Raw genomic sequence first — 17060 nt, 5'->3', positions numbered from 1 at the left:
ACACAACAATGGCAAGAACCATGGCAAGAACAATCGCAAGAATCATGGCAACAATCGGAAGAACAATGGCAAGAACAATCGCAAGAATCATGGCAACAATCGCAAGAACAATGGCAAGAATCGCAAGAACAATGGCAAGAATCACAAGAACAATGGCAACGAAGGCAAGAACGAAGGAAACGGAGGCAACGAAGGCAAGAACAAAGGAAACGCAGGAAACAAAGGCAAGAGCAGAACGAACAACAGCAAGAACAAAGGGAACGAAGGCAAAGAAACAACAGAAGAAGGAATATAGCTTACCATCGTATGGAACATTATAAGTAATGTCCCCTTCTATTTATCATACGCAACATGTAATGTCTTCAAAATAATAAATAACGTACAATGTTTCTACAAATTATAAATAGTATACAATATGGCCCCCTGAGAATTATAATGACCCACAGTTTTAAGCACATTACCAGAGTAATCATAGAATATTAAAGAAGGAGAATTGTGGTTCAGGGTTAAGAGTTTCACTCTTAGGCTTAAAGGTTTGAGGGGTAGGATGTAAAGTTTAAAGGTGTTAGAATGAAAGGTTCTTAGGGGTCTTTGAAGGAAGGTTGTTATGGGTGGTTGGTGGAAGGTTGTTAAGGGTGGTGGTAGGGTGGAAGGTTGTTAGGTGGTTGTTGGAAGGAAGGTTGTTCTGGGTGGAAGAAAGAAGGTTGTAAAGGTTATAGAATGTTGGTGTAAGGGGTGTTAGAATCGAGGTGTGAATGTAATAGAATGAAAGGGTGTTAGGATGTATGACCTAAGGGTCTTTCTAGGTTAATGACCCAATAATATGGCCTGGTATACTTAGTCATCCCCCAGGGGGGGCGGGTACACCCGAAGGGTGTATTAAAAAAAGAAAAATGCCAACTAAAAAAAAAGGGGTGAACATTTTTATGTTGCAAATGATATATCTAAAACGGGGGAAAAAAATGTTGTGTTCGTCAGCATAGAGAAGACAAGGACAGTAATATAGGTAAAAATATACGTGGTACCTATGGCTATACATTTAGTTTACCAATACACATAATGATCCCTAAACCTTAAACCTTGAATAAACCCTAAATTTTGTAACCCATGAACCAATCATGGACACAAATTATATTCTGTGCTCAATTGTTACTACTCTTTACAACCTACACCTTCAGTAGCCGTATAGAAGAACGTAAGGTTCACTTAATGTTTGATTGGAGGAATAAAATTATCACTGGAATTTAAACAAAGGGGAAATCTTTAATTAGACTTATAATAAGAAATTAAAAATTATACACACGGTAACTTGAGTGAAGAATAACACACAAAGTAAGGGTATGCGTAAGAGTTATAGACAGTTTCTTGCGAATTTATGACGTGCACCATGTAACTCTCAGTCGATGGAAGGAATTCAAAAATTTCATTACTAATTCTTTTCTGTGTATAAGGTATGAAAAAGAATAGATAAACTAATGCGATCAAATATAGATAATGAGGGAAGAAAAGTAATATAGGTATAATTAATGAGGTCCTAGAAAGGAGAACAGTGTAACATATATATATGAATTATTGAATCATGCAATTCTTACAAATAAATTCAACAAGGAAACTGTATCGTATAAAATATCTGAATAATCCAATGTTTCATCCACTTAATTATATATGTATACATATATAGTTAACTGATGTTTGTTGGTGCCCCTTTTCTTTATTAAGTGAAAAAATGTTCATAAAATTATTAACATGTAATATGTAAGATAAAACACCCTAAATTTTACAATACTGTTCATTTACATATATCCGCATTCTTCTAATTTTTATTCATATGTATATATATTTGTGCGCATTTTCAATTAAAAAATGCCCCCCGCCCCCTTATTTTGAATATGGAAAGAAGAGGACATACAGGAAAATTACTTATAATCCCTGAATTATTTTTTATGCGGATCGACAGTGTTCCTAATTTTGTATTTCAGGCACTGTTAAATTCTCTTCCTATTATCAGTTCAGATCATATATGCAACTTTTTTTGTACTTTCTCCGCGAGGTTCTCTTTTTTTTTTTTCTTCAGTGCAAATAATTTTGCGACGTGTATGTGCTTTGTTATTATTTTTATTATATACTGAGATATATTTATTAGTTTTTTTACGATGTGTATAAGACACATGCTGAATAAAGCCAAACTACAAACCTATGCTCTGCATGATGCTCAAATTTGTCAATGAAAAAAGTTAATAAAAAAAGAATTTGTTACTTTACAAAAATACTGCCCGCATGAGGCAACTATATGGGAATTTTTATATATGTTACATATATAAGGTGTAAAAGGCTTATGGGTCACAAATATACACACATACATGTGCAGAACACAGCGACGTGCACATTCCCCTACATAATAATTCACCTTGTTCCCCATCATATCAAGTACATAGTTCATAATTCAAATGAACAGCCATAATACATGAATAGACACAGGTATGTACTAGGAAAAAATAGAAAACAACATTATTTTGAACTTGAACTCCGAAATAAACTGCACAAATATAGGAGTAAACTCCATCACACATATAATACGAAACATCATAAAAAATCGATCATCCAATAAATATATAAAATAATAATATAGCATTAAATGCTCCACACTAAAGTGGACTAATTATTTTTTCTCTTTTTCCTGGGATTTTGCATGTTGCTGGTTTTTCTCTAAGGAAGTTATATATTTCAACATTTTATCTAACATTTTTAATACATTCCTTTGGTAATAGAACCGAAATAGCACGATGGAAAGCATAATTCCTATGCTCAATTTAACCGCAAGCAAGTATATGGCGAACGCTTCTTGGCCTACTCCAGCGAATCTACTGGCACTAAGGGTGTGGTGCCATAAGAACCATATATAATAATAAAAAATGCCTAACCCCACGGGGACCCATTTTTTATTCATAAGGACAGTGTGCACAAATGCATCAAAAAGTCCCCTAGGCTCCATTCCTTCTTTTTCATGCTGTGTCTTAATTTGTGAATTTGTTAATAACACATCTGATCCAACTTTAGAATCTGGTGTTCCAGACGCTCCACCCAAAGTGGTTTCCCCAGGAGGATTGCCACTAAGATTAACAGGATTTTTATTCTGTTCTGGTGTTTGCATATCGGTTTCACCTATTAAGGATCTACTAATCCTTACACCTAAGGTGTCATCTTGGCTAGTTGTACTACTACCCCATGATGTGCCCAATTCAGTTACCTAAGAAGGAAGGAAAGGAGTATATTCAAATTTTGTAGACTATATGAATATTAAAATAAAAAAAAGCAGAAATTTTTAATTTTCAACACAAAAAAAAAAAAAAAATGAACCACAATATATATGAGCAGATTTTAAGAATTCAATAGTTAATGTCGTACGTAGTGGGAATGTTGCCAGGAGCTTAGAACAAGGATGAGGATTGAAAATCTCGCAAAAGATATCATCTTGTTTTTTTTTTTTTTCTTTTTGCCTTTAGCGTAATAAGGTTCAAAATTGTGACATATTTTTCGTTTTATATATATTTATGCATTATATAGGAATTTTTCCTCTCTATATATATGGGTTGAACGATCCCTTATTCTTTAAATATGTATGCATTAATTATAGGATTATTCTCTTTTTTTTTTTTTTTTTAACAAAATATGCTCATTAAATTCTCCGTGCATGCGATTTACCGTTTTCTGTTCTAATTATATATATATATAATTTAAATGAAAAAGTAATATGCATAATAATACATATAAAAAATATGACATTGAAAAATAATAAAAAAACTGATTTGATAATATATAGTATAATATTCAAGAATTAATTAAAGTTGGTTGGTATTCTCAAAAATTTAATACATATTTTTCAGTTGTATCGCAGTTTTCACGGTGTAATAAATGGAAATTATCTACATTTGAAAAATGAAATTTTATATATATGCACCCAAAATGTACTGTTCTAGTTTGGATGTAAAAGTGGAGAAAGTAATAAGGAAGAAAGAAGTTATATCTTTTGCATATGAAAACGATGGAATTTTCTGGGTTTAAAATGCATGATTTAAAGTTCAGCACTTTAGGTTTTAGAGTTCAGGGTATGTGGGACGCAGGTTCTGGGAAGCTGGGAGCCAGCTGCTTGGTAAGGCTGTACAGAAAATTGTCACTTATCTGCGAAGAATTATCAACAACAGAGGAGAAGGTGGAACATATGTTCTATATAAACTAATTGTTCCTTTTGCTCAATTAGAACACCATGTATAATTTCTTCCTATATGTATCATTCGCTTATACAAACGAGTGGTTTCCCCCCTATAATACTGGTGTACAAGTTAATGGTAATTTTGTAAAACGTTCGGAATTCTATTACTACAAGGACACACCTCCTTGCTGGTTCTATGTGAGCCCGTCGCCTTTGACTGCTCACACATGTTCGCTTTTGCCCCTTTTGAATAGTTTTTTTTTTTGGGAAGAAAGAACAAATTTGAAAAAAAATAATTTTTTAATTTTCAGAAAGGGGAAAGGAAAAAGAAGAGGAGACATACAATTGTGGTTTGCGAATCTTTACAGTAAACCACAGGACTATTATAACATATTACACATTCGAACACATCACATTCGGCTTAGCGGGAAAAACTGATGTATAAAGAAGTGTGATCACCGAACAAATTCCCCAAGGGAGAAAACAATATATCATTCGTAAAAGTTCACGTAAGTAGAAACGACCACGGGAACATTCTTCTTTAAAAGGAAAAGTGTCCCCCTTCACTAAATCTTACATTCCTGTTACCCATCCAATTATGTATACGGATATATATGTGCTTATATGTTCTCATTTGTATACGCCCTTTTTAATTATACAAGCACACAGTAGACACATATGCTTTTAAGTGTGTATATCTAGGTGCTATCAATTCATCATAGGGTTATTTTATATGACCCTTCCCCACAAAGAAAGGAAAAGAAGAAAAAGAAGGAGAAGAAAACCTTTTTTTTTTTTTTTTTTACAACGTGATCATGAACATTCTATTATAATTACAACATCGAATAATGCAAGTGTAAAAATTAATAAAAATAGGATGTCCCTTGGTGTGTAAAAATTTTATACCTTTTAAACACATCACTAATTAAAGAATTAACTGCGCGTTTTCAGTAAAATGTCTTTTTTATCGCAAAAATTGCCAACTTTTTAATCTGCTTCCCAGGTAATGAACAAATCACTATTTGTCAAATAGGTTGAAAAAAATGAACGTTTATTTTTTTACTGGATTAGTAAAAAAAAAAAAAAAAAAAAAAAAAAAAAAAAAAAAAGATGAAGGAAGAAAAAGCTTAAAATTAAAAAAGAACAATATACGCACACGAAAAGAAAAAAATTAAATAAGGTAAATCTGAACAATATGAAACACCCCCCCCAAAAAAAAAAAAAATAAAATACACAACAGAAAAAATTAGGTAATACAGAAAATTGTGCGCACGCAAAGATGTACAAAAATATAACATAGAAAGGAAAAAAAAAAAAATGAAACGTTGAAATACCGTCATCTAGAAAATAATAAATAAAATAAATTAGGCATGCGTAGCAAGGAATAAAAGCATAATTTTATAAAAGGGTATTAATACTATTTGCATGCTTAAATTAAAATAAAAAAAAGAGCAGGAAACGAAGGGCTATGAAAAATAGAACAGGAAAAAGGAGAATTATTAACATACCTAAAAAATTAATTATTCATTTCTTTTGTATCTATTAAAAATGGAATTTTTTAATATTAGGAAATTCGTTATATTATTTTTATTATATACCCTTTTATATATTCATCTTAGATATTTTTAAAAATTGTTATTTCTATTTTATTATAACTAATTATTTTTTCCCGAAGTTACAGATCTATAGGTATGATAAGCCTATAAAAGTGGTGCAAGAAACAAATTGAGACCCACTGGAAAACGTTTCCGTGTCCCTAAAAATACTGACCCATATATGTACATAAAAATTAAATATTCATATTCATAAAATTAATTAGAAAAAAAAATGAGCTATTAAGGGGAGAATAACAACAGCGTGGTTCACTGTTGTAAAAAAATATTCTCATCAATTTACGTACTATACATGTATACATCTTTTTTTTTTTTTTATTTTTAACAACTCCCAAGATTTATTTTTTTTTTTTCTTAACTTGTTCCTTTTTTTTTTATTACGAAAAAGTGTTAATTTGTTAAAATAGCAAAATTGGATAAATTAAAAAATAGGAAACAGAAATTGTAAAATATAGGAAAAAATGAAGTAGTGTACGTTGCATTTACAGAAATAAATCCACCTCTATATGTATATATATATATTCATATATGTAATGTTATATCAGTTAAACTAATTTTTTCCTAGAAAAAGAAAAAATGTCAACGTAAGAAAGTTTTATATAATAATATTATTAGATATGTACATTTTATTGTTTAACACAAACCAGCGCTCCTTTATACTGTTTAAAATATAGCAGATTGAAGCACACTAACAAGAGTGTACATCGAGTGACAAAGCATATTATTTAGTGTAAATATTTTTTCTTTTCCGCGTCTTCGTCTATAATTTCTGTTACATTTTCTTTTCTTCATTCACAATGATTATTAGAATTAAGAAAATGTATATAGATAAAGAACACCCCAGGATCATGCAATAAATTAGATTATGAATGATAGTTCATTCTTTGTTAATTTACAAAATACATATATTACTTATTTTATAAAATATATATGTTATACATGTGAAAACTGAACGAAATAAAGGAATAATATGAAGGTACCTAAAACAAGAAGCTCAACCTCTCGTCCAAGTGTAATAGAAAAAAATGAAGGCTATGTATCATCAAATACTAGCAGAAAAACAGTTTCATCATGTATATACGTTATCTTATTCCTCCTGACCTATGTGGTTCTGCCCCTGTCGAAATGCACCGAAGTAAGATAGAAAAATGATAAGCGAATTACACATGAATTGTATGCGGAACCTAGCCATATTATGTTGTGTGCATATTCCTACAAGTATATATATATACGTTACACACATAAGTACGTCGTACGTACGTAGGCTGTTCTTTAACTTTCTGTAATAAGTGAATCACTTCCCTTCAATTTCTTTTCACTTCTTTTTTTTATCCCTATTTCAGTTCTCTCCTAATTCCGGAACGAACCATGACTACCGTGATAAATTCAAAGTGGAAGAGCACAAGGATGAATCCCGTTCAATTAAAGAAATACCCAAAAGTGGAGATAATAGTACATGGTATCTTTTTGTAAAAAATTTCGAGCAAGATTGGCGAGATTTCAATAATGACGTGACAGTCAAAAGGGACGAATGGTTTGAAGAAAAAAATGTCGAATCGAAAAAATTGACAAAGTCCATGGAAGATGATAAGAATAAATGGTTCAAAGCAAAAGATAGAGAATTGCAAATTCTGAAAAAAGCATTAGAGTATAAATTCGCTAGTGTTGATCCTACGCTGTGTAAACGACGTGAAACCGCTATTTCGGGGAAACCTACAATGGAACCAATTGCATTGAAAGGAGCTGATGCTGATCATCATGATAAAAAAGAGGCCAAAGACACCAAAGCAGCAGATTCCGAAAAGGAAAAACAGATAAATAAGTATCCAGCACAAGTGCAACAGTTTGGAAGTACGCACCAACAACAAAATATTGGGAAAACAGGTGAAGGAGCTAATCTTCCTAATAAAACACCATCTGCAAATGTAGAAAACCAAACTCCTGTAGCTCCTCCTAAGTGTCAAACTGAAAGCCCCGAACAAAAGGAGAATATTGCCCATAAATATGAAAAAGATACAATCGAAGATTGGAAAAAAACAATGCAGAATAAGAACTTAAAAGATGAAAATAAAATTACTAAACCAGTTGGCATTGGACTTTCTGAAAAATCAGAAAAAGACGAAGAAAAATCCAAGATAGTAGATGACAAGGATAAAATGTGTAAACAAGGGGATAAAGTCGTGGAAAATAAACTTGCTACTGCTGCCAAAGATGATCCAACTAAAAAACCAAATTTAGAAATGCTGAGAAAAACACAACAAATGCAAGATCCAAGTAAAAGAAAAGTACGTGCAAATATATGTAAAAAATTCGATGAACAGAAAAAAAAATTGAACCAAGAGGCAGAAGAACAACCGAAACCACAACCATCCCAACTGCAACCACAAGAACAAGTGAAACCGCAACCTCAACCTCAACCGGATCCACAGCCACAAGAACAAGTGAAACCACAGCCACCAGTGAAACCACAACCACCAGTGAAACCACAACCACAAGTGAAACCACAACCACAAGTGAAACCACAACCACAAGTGAAACCACAGCCACAAGTGAAACCACAGCCACAAGTGAAACAACAGCCACAAGTGAAACCACAGCCACAAGTGAAACCACAGCCACAAGTGAAACCACAGCCACAAGTGAAACCACAGCCTCAAGTGAAACCGCAGCCACAAGTGAAACCGCAGCCACAAGTGAAACCGCAGCCACAAGTGAAACCGCAGCCACAAGTGAAAACACAGCCACAAATGAAACCACAATTGCGGCCAAAACTGCAACTGCAACCACAACCACAACCATCCCAACTGCAACCACAACCACAACCATCCCAACTGCAACCACAACCACAACCATCCCAACTGCAACCACAACCACAACCACAATCACAGCCGAAATCGCAACTCCAACAACTGCTAAAACTGCAACAACTGCTACAGCCGCAACAAGTGCTACAACTCCAGCAAATGCTACAGCCGCAACAACTTCTAGAGCTGCAACAACTGCTACAACCAGAACAACTGCTACTGTTGCAACAACTGCTACAACCGGAACAACTTCTCCAACTGCTACAACTGCTACAACTCCAACAACTCCTACAGCCGGAACAACTGGAACAGCTGCAAAAACTGGTACATCAGCAACCACAGCCACAACTCCAAGAACTGCTACAGCCGGAACAACAGGAACAGCTGCAAGAGCTGCTGCAACTCCAACAACTCCTACAGCCGGAACAGCAGCAGTCACAGCCGCAACTGCAACCCGAAATGAAACCACAACTGCAACCAGAAATGAAACCACAGCTACAGCCACAACCACAACCACAAGTGAAACCACAGCTACAGCCACAGCCACAACCACACCCGCAAATGCAACCACACCCGCAAATGCAACCACACCCGCAAATGCAACCACACCCGCAAATGCAACCACACCCGCAAATGCAACCACACCCTCAAATGCAACCACACCCGCATATTCAACCACACCCACAAATGCAACCACACCCCCAAATGAAGCCACAACCACAATGTATGAAAATGCAAAAAGGAGTTAGAAAACCCAAGTACAAAATTCCCGTCGTAACAGCTGAAAATAATAGAGCTTATAATGCACATCAACAAAATCTAAGGAAAACTGGTCAATGGGGTGTTGTTGCGAAAGGACGACCCGGGAAACCTAAGCTAACACCATGCCATCAGAATGTTCCAGGTAAATCATTTAAAGTAGAAGGTGGAAAAGTTAAGAATGTTCCGCAAGGAGTACAAAAGAAATACGTTATTCCAAAAGCTCCAGTAAAAATGCAACCAAAGACAGAAAAACAAAAATCGCAAGATCGTTCAGTTGTAAGAGAAGAAATTACAGAAACCGAATCAGTACTAAGTGAAGAGGAAGAAAGCGAAACCGAGTCAATACTAAGTAGAGGAGAAGTAACCGAAACCGAATCTGTAGTAAGTGAAAAACCGAGAATTCCAGTAATATTTGCATATTCTGTTAAAGCTAAAAAAGATGCTCAATCCGCTAGAGATAAGAAATCAGGTATCTTTAAACATACCGGAAAATATCAAAAGAACAAGTATAAAGAAAAATGCGAAACCGAGTCAATACTAAGTAGAGCAGAAGTAACCGAAACCGAATCTGTAGTAAGTGAAAAACCGAGAATCCCAGTAATATTTGCATATTCTGTTAAAGCTAAAAAAGATGCTCAAGATGGTGTAGATAAGAAATCAGCTATTTCTAACCTTACCGAAGAAGATCAAACGAAGAAGGATGATGCTAAAACTGAGACAAAACCGTTAGAAGAAGGTGATGCTAAAACTGAGACCAAACCGCTAGAAGGTGATGCTAAAACTGAAACAAAACCTTTAGAAGAAGGTGATGCTAAAACTGAGACCAAACCGCTAGAAGGTGATGCTAAAACTGAAACAAAACCGCTAGAAGGTGATGCTAAAACTGAAACAAAACCGCTAGAAGGTGATGCTAAAACTGAGACCAAACCGTTAGAAGAAGGTGATGCTAAAACTGAAACAAAACCGCTAGAAGGTGATGCTAAAACTGAGACCAAACCGTTAGAAGAAGGTGATTCTAAAACTGAGACCAAACCGCTAGAAGGTGATGCTAAAACTGAAACAAAACCGCTAGAAAGTGATGCTAAAACTGAAACAAAACCTTTAGAAGAAGGTGATTCTAAAACTGAGACCAAACCGTTGGAAGAAGGTGATGCTAAAACGGAGACCAAACCGTTGGAAGAAGGTAATGCTAAAACGGAGACCAAACCGTTGGAAGAAGGTGACGCAAAAACTGAGACAAAACCTTTAGAAGAAGGTGATGCTAAAACTGAGACCAAACCTTTAGAAGAAGGTGATGCAAAAACTGAAACAAAACCGCTAGAAGAAGGTGACGCAAAAACTGAAACAAAACCTTTAGAAGAAGGTGACGCAAAAACTGAAACAAAACCGCTAGAAGGTGAAACTAAAACTGAGACAAAACCGTTAGAACAAGGTGATGCAAAAACTGGAAGCCAAACACAGCCAGAAACTGAAGATAAATCCTGTGCATTGAAAAATTTTACCACTCCAGAACCAAACAAGGAAGACGAAAAATTGGAAACAAAATCAGTGGCAGGTAGCGAAAAGCATGAAAGCGCATCAGAAGGGGGAACTGAGTACCAGATGCACGTTCTTAGTGAAGGGAAGAGTGTAGAAGGAGACAATGAAGATGAAGGAAGCGTGTACTATCATAATCAAGAGAGCACGGAAGGAGACGATGAGGAAGAAGGAAGCGTGTACTATTACAATGAAGAAGGCGCAGAAGGAGACGATGAAGATGAAGGGAGTGTGTACTATTACAATGGAGACGGCACGGAAGAAGGAAGTGTGTATTATTACAATGAAGAAGGCGAAGAAGGAGACGATGAGGATGATGAAAGCGTTTACTATCACAATCAAAAATGTGTGAAAGAAGACATTGAAAAACAAATGCACAATATGTACCAAAATGGTATGCCAGTTAATGATCCAAATGATGAAAATTTTGAACATGGGCAAGAGAAAAAAATGCAACTAAGAGAAGCAGACTATGGGAATAATATGGCTAAAGAAAAACTTGTACTCTCAGATTACAAAGAATGGCTTGATGAAAAGGAACACCCTATATCACGCGCCCTACAAAATCTATGGTATAAGATTATGAATTCTAATTTTATGATTCGTCGTAGATATAAAGGTCGTAATAAAGATAAAGACATGCCCATAAATCCTGATTGGGAGAACTGGATGGAGGAATTAAATAAGGAATGGGAACTTTACAATTCCTATATACAAAAAGAAAGAGAGAAATGGTTCAATTTAAAGGAAATGGAGTTCCTTAAATTTATAGAAGACTTCCAATTTAAATGGATGCATTACAACAATGAATTATTAGAAGATCACGGTTTCGATGTTTACAAGAAGTCAGAAAAATGGGACGATTCCAAATGGATCAAATGGATTGAGAAGGATGGAGAATCCATCATGGCGATGGATATAGAGAAATGGATAGACCAAGTTAGAAAAGAATACAATTTATGGCAACTGGAAGATTGGGAACAATGGAAAAATAACAAAATTTTTGATTGGTTATTGAGTGAAAAGAAATGTGATCAATATCAGTATTGGCTAAAATGGGAGTATTCAAATAAACAACCATCACTTAGAAGCCAAAAACTCGACTGGTACACATGGAATATGCTTAGGGGCACTGAAGCTGAAGACTGGCAAAAGTGGGTCCATGAAAAAGATCAGATATTAATACAAGTTAAGAATGAAATATGGAATAATTGGAAATCGGAAAGAAAAAACGCCTTTCTCTCAATGCTCAACCGCTTTGTTAACAATTGGATAGTCAAGAAGCAATGGAAAGTATGGATAATGGACTTGCAAAGGTCACTCCCAAATGAATGACGTGGTTAGCGAAAACGAATTCAATTGAACTCAACTGAAGCGAAACAAATGAAGACAGGTGTACGTCATATATTTTTCCCCTGGACTTATTTGCTTGACATAACTGCACACATTAAAACTGCCAAGACTACGAAATTAGTGAAGGCCAAAAAAAAAAAAAAAAAATATATGTATATCAAAAAAGAGAGGGAGGAAGAAGAATTTTTTATTAGATCAAATTTGCGTACTTTCAGAACAAGCATCTCCTTTTTTTTTTTTGCATAGGCGCACACAGCTTCCACTACATAGAACAACAATATTTTTAATATCCAGCAGTAGGGCAAAGAGATTGTCCTTGATGGGAAAAATTACAATAATCAAGATGTTCAATACAGGGAAATTTTTCTTAAAGAAGAAGTACCTTTTCTCATAGTCCATACAAAAAGAATATCTCCAATTATGAACAAAAAATGCCTCGAAAAATCATAGGAGGAAAAAATTTACGTGTATAATTTATACATATCTTTCCGGCGAGAATAAGAAAAAATTTGCTAGAGGACCAACACTTATTATTTTTTAATAAAAATTCCCATTATTTTCGAAAATATAGAATTGTTTAAAATAACAATTCATGTTTTTTTTTTTATTGTAAAAAATAAATATATATTAAAAACGTTTATCGTTTAGGATTTTTCTAAATTAGTTATATTCCGCGTTAGTTGGTACTCTATCTATATTAAATATTATATATATACAGTTGTTTTTTTTTCGTCTTTTTTTTTTTTTTTTATTGGTTTTCTTTGATTTATTTATATATTTTTGCATTTATTTATTCATTTATTATTCATTTACATAATTATTTGTATGATAATATTTTACAGTGCTTATTCTCTGTTTACTTGAATGTCAGTTATTACTGTGTATACAATTATTTGTGTGCTCAGTAATAATGTTTCAGTATGCGTTCTACAATAATTTTTTTTGTCAGGATAAATATATACTGTGCACCTTAACACGACTATTATGTTGTTTTTTTACCATGCGCATAAGAATAGCTAATTTAAAACCTTATAAGAACCATTTTAAACGTTAAATATTAAATATTAAATGCTAAATGTTATAGTCTTCGCATTTTAGGGGAGAGACCGCACATTAGGGATTCAATATTAAAGATTCAATGTTTGTTAACTGATAAAAAAATCCAAATGGTAAATGGTAAATACTAAATACGCAACGATGAATGTTCAATTTTTTGCTAATTATATATTTAAGGGGCAGAAGGTTCTGTCTCCACCCAATTCCTTCATCCGAGCCACTTCCTATAACTCATGATCAGATGATGTGTAACCTATAAATTATTGTTTCATTACCAATTCAAATCCATTCATACTGATTAATTTGCTTCCCCAATTTTGTTGCCACATATTTATATATTCACCCGCCCCAATTCTTCAGTTGTATCTTCTGTCATTTTTGAACTCTTTACATTATCCAAACTTTTACTATGAAGTGCTTATTCTAGGAAAATAATAATTTAACTTTTACAATTTTTCACTGTCTCATAGTAAAATATTTTTTCTTTTATTTTACTTAAAAAGGGTAAAAAAATAAGGAGAACGCTTCATATGGATAAGTCTTGCCAATTATTACCTCCTCATTACACATTTCATACTACATTCCCAAACCTCTTTTATTACCATTCTTTCACGTATAGGTGCCTTATTTTTTATGTGAATAAGAAATAGGAGACTTCTATATACCATCAATTGTAATGTTCCGAGCGAAAGGGATCTTGACTATACTAGGGTAAAAAGGGACAAGTAAATAGGATGCAGACATCTTCCTCTTTACTTTATTTTGTTATACTTTACTCTGTTCTAATTTTATTTCTCTCCAACACCTTCTTATTTTTTCTGCTGAAGCACGAATAGCTTGTAGCTAACATTTATCGATACTGCAAAATCGCACAGTTGTGGTTACTTAACGTGCATCGCCCCTATGATATCATTAATTTGTCAGTTCTTATTAAAAAACAAAATTTTAAAAAGACCAAAGTGAGAAATATAATGTTTTGGGTTATTCTAAAAGGTTGACATCCCTTTGAGTCCATCTCATTTGAGATATTTAAATTAAATAAACAACTGCTTAGTTAAGACTAAGCGCCCACCGATCGTTTTATTACATGACTGCAGTTTACACATACATAGAGACAAACGTAAGTGCGTACCAGGAAGCTGTTCATTTGCCTCGTTTATCATCATAAAAAAAAGCTCCTCTTTTATATGCCTCTAACCGTAGTGGAAGTACCAGACACAGTGATGTAACACTTTGCTCATTATTCATTCCGTTCATTCTTTGTCATTTTGCATAGGCCAGGAAGAAGGCAGTGCACATATACATAGATGTAATTCCATCTTTTCCACTGCTTTGCGTAAGAACAGAACTCTAATAATAACGACCCTTATGGAAACCCCGTACAGTGTAATTAAGTAATTTTTTCACCTCATAAAAATGCCCATTTGTTATCATTTCGCATTCGCGCAATATACCATTGAAACATTGGAAGGAAACGATTTAATCGATCATTCTTTCCTTTAAAAAATCATTCGTAGCACATAGCTACTACGTGGTTAGTGCTCGATTAAATTCTCATTTTTGCAACTTTGCTCTCGCCAACTGCAATATCATTTGGTCTCAATTTACTTTACGCAAAAAGAATAATTCTACCAGATGAGGAGAAATAAATAAAAAAAACCGTACATATAATAAACGATTATCACCATGCGCGGATTCTGACTAAATTGTGAGTGAACAAACATATATATGTGGACATATTTTTATGCTAATTCATTTAAAGTAGCTTAAAGGACCTTAATATATTCTCTTTTAAATGGAATCACCGTCAAAAATGTGGCAACACGCGCGCCGGTTAATTATTACAACAATTTGGTTAAACGCATAGTGAATACAAAAGCATTGCCAACAGAAATGTAAACCTTACAAAAAAAAAGGCAACTCTTTTCATATAAATAACAATGGGTCTTTTGAAATAAAAGAAAGTTACAATTTTATCATATACAACTCAGGAGATTTTTTTTTTTTTTTTTTTTTTTTTTTTTTTTTTTTTTTGGTTGCATAGAACCGTTCTGTGCTGCTTGTTTTTTGCCCATTTTTTAAGCTGAATAAATAACGACATTGTTTTTTTGTTCTTTTTTTTTTATTTTTTATTTTATTTATATTTCTTAATTTTGTTATGCAAATTTAAAATATCACTTTTTTAGATTGCTTTTTTTTTTTCTCAATTCATAGAAAAGTAAAAACCAACATAATACATAAAAGCATACATCTAAAATCGTAAGTTGCAAAATATATTTTTAAAGCAGAACAACAACAACAATTCCTTTTCATCGCCCAAAGACCTCAAAAATAACCTATTTCTGTCACCAAAATATATCGACCCATAGAACTGATAGCTAACAGGAAGTGTCCAGCACCCCAACAAAAGTTCTGCCCTGCTAAGAAAACACAAAATAAAAATCCGAAGTTATCCAAAATGACGGCAATTTTCACAGTTTCTCGTTTACATATTATCTTGTTTGCTTTATGTTCAGTTTTCATCTTAAATCCCTCCCATGCTGTAAGAAAAAGAAAAAAAAAATTGCCCCAATATATATGCACATGTGAAATGCGCATGCAACATATACCCACAAAAATGCATGCACTTAATTCTATCCCCGCCCCTGTTCTAACATTACGTAACGTATGTTTTATATATAAAAACTCTCTCTTCACATTATAACTCTTAAAACCTTTTGCAGGGATGCACTGAAAGGGAAGGAATCACGTATTCTCATCCAAACAATTTAATGCAATTTTGGAAAGATGACGTAGACCAATCAGAACAATTAAAAAAATGTGCATGGAATAACTGGATGATAAGGTTGGAATCAGAATGGGAAAATTTCAACGAATCCATGAAGAACAAAAAGAACGTATGGCTAGAAGAAACAGAAAAAGAATGGACCGAATGGATTAAACAAATGGAAAATAAATGGATGAATTATAATGAAAATATTAAAGAGGAATACAAGGATTATCTCATATCCATATCTGCTACATGGACTCCTGAAGAATGGGAAGAATGGATAAAAACAGAAGGAAAAAGCTTTATGAAAACAGATTTAGAAAAATGGATTAAAGAAAAAGAAACATCATTGGATTTGTTACTATTAACAGATTGGGTCCAGTGGAAAAATGAAAAGATCATGGCATGGCTACTGAACGATTGGAAAACTGAAGAAGACAACTACTGGTCACAATGGGAACACTCAACATGGCATAAGTGGTTCAATTTGACAGAGAGAAAACACTGGCTAAAATGGAAAGAAAGAAATCATAGGGAAGGTGAACAATGGTCTACTTGGTTGAGAGTGAAAGAAAATGTTTACATATTTAACGAATGGAATAATTGGTCAATGTGGAAAAGTGAAAAAGAAGAATTCTTCAATAAATGGATGGATAATACAATTAACAAGTGGATAAATGAGAAGAAATGGAACTCCTTGGTGGGCACAGAAAATGAGTCATAATCGCGAGAGTCGTACCCAGCCTCTTGAAAGATTTAACCCCATAGAGAGAAGAAAAAAAAAAAAAAGGAAAAAAATAAATGAAAAGAAAAATTTTTAAATAAGACATACTTGACATTGTTTCCTTAATTTTGCAAAATTCTATTTCATTGAGCAGGAATAGGAACTAGGCTCATATCATATAAAACAAAAAAATCAGTGAACAAGGTACAAAAATTAGCAAGCATAAAAAGAA

The 17060-nt window shown here is 33.6% G+C and overlaps 1 protein-coding gene across 1 annotated transcript; it reads left to right on the top strand.

Annotated features, from left to right (window-relative positions):
• Positions 1 to 6793: 6793 nt before the first annotated feature.
• On the top strand, positions 6794 to 16828 carry PCOAH_00031650 (Uncharacterized protein; the record flags this gene model as incomplete). The annotated part of the gene is made up of 6 exons (XM_020059965.1): positions 6794 to 6799; positions 7167 to 12218; positions 14210 to 14293; positions 14681 to 14720; positions 15704 to 15876; positions 16058 to 16828. Coding segments are annotated over 5 exons (5184 nt in total).
• Between the last annotated feature and the right edge of the window lie 232 nt (positions 16829 to 17060).

The sequence above is a fragment of the Plasmodium coatneyi genome, chromosome 10 (assembly GCF_001680005.1).
Source record: "Plasmodium coatneyi strain Hackeri chromosome 10, complete sequence".
Classification (NCBI taxonomy): domain Eukaryota; phylum Apicomplexa; class Aconoidasida; order Haemosporida; family Plasmodiidae; genus Plasmodium; species Plasmodium coatneyi.
This window is presented reverse-complemented; position numbering and strand designations above follow the sequence as displayed.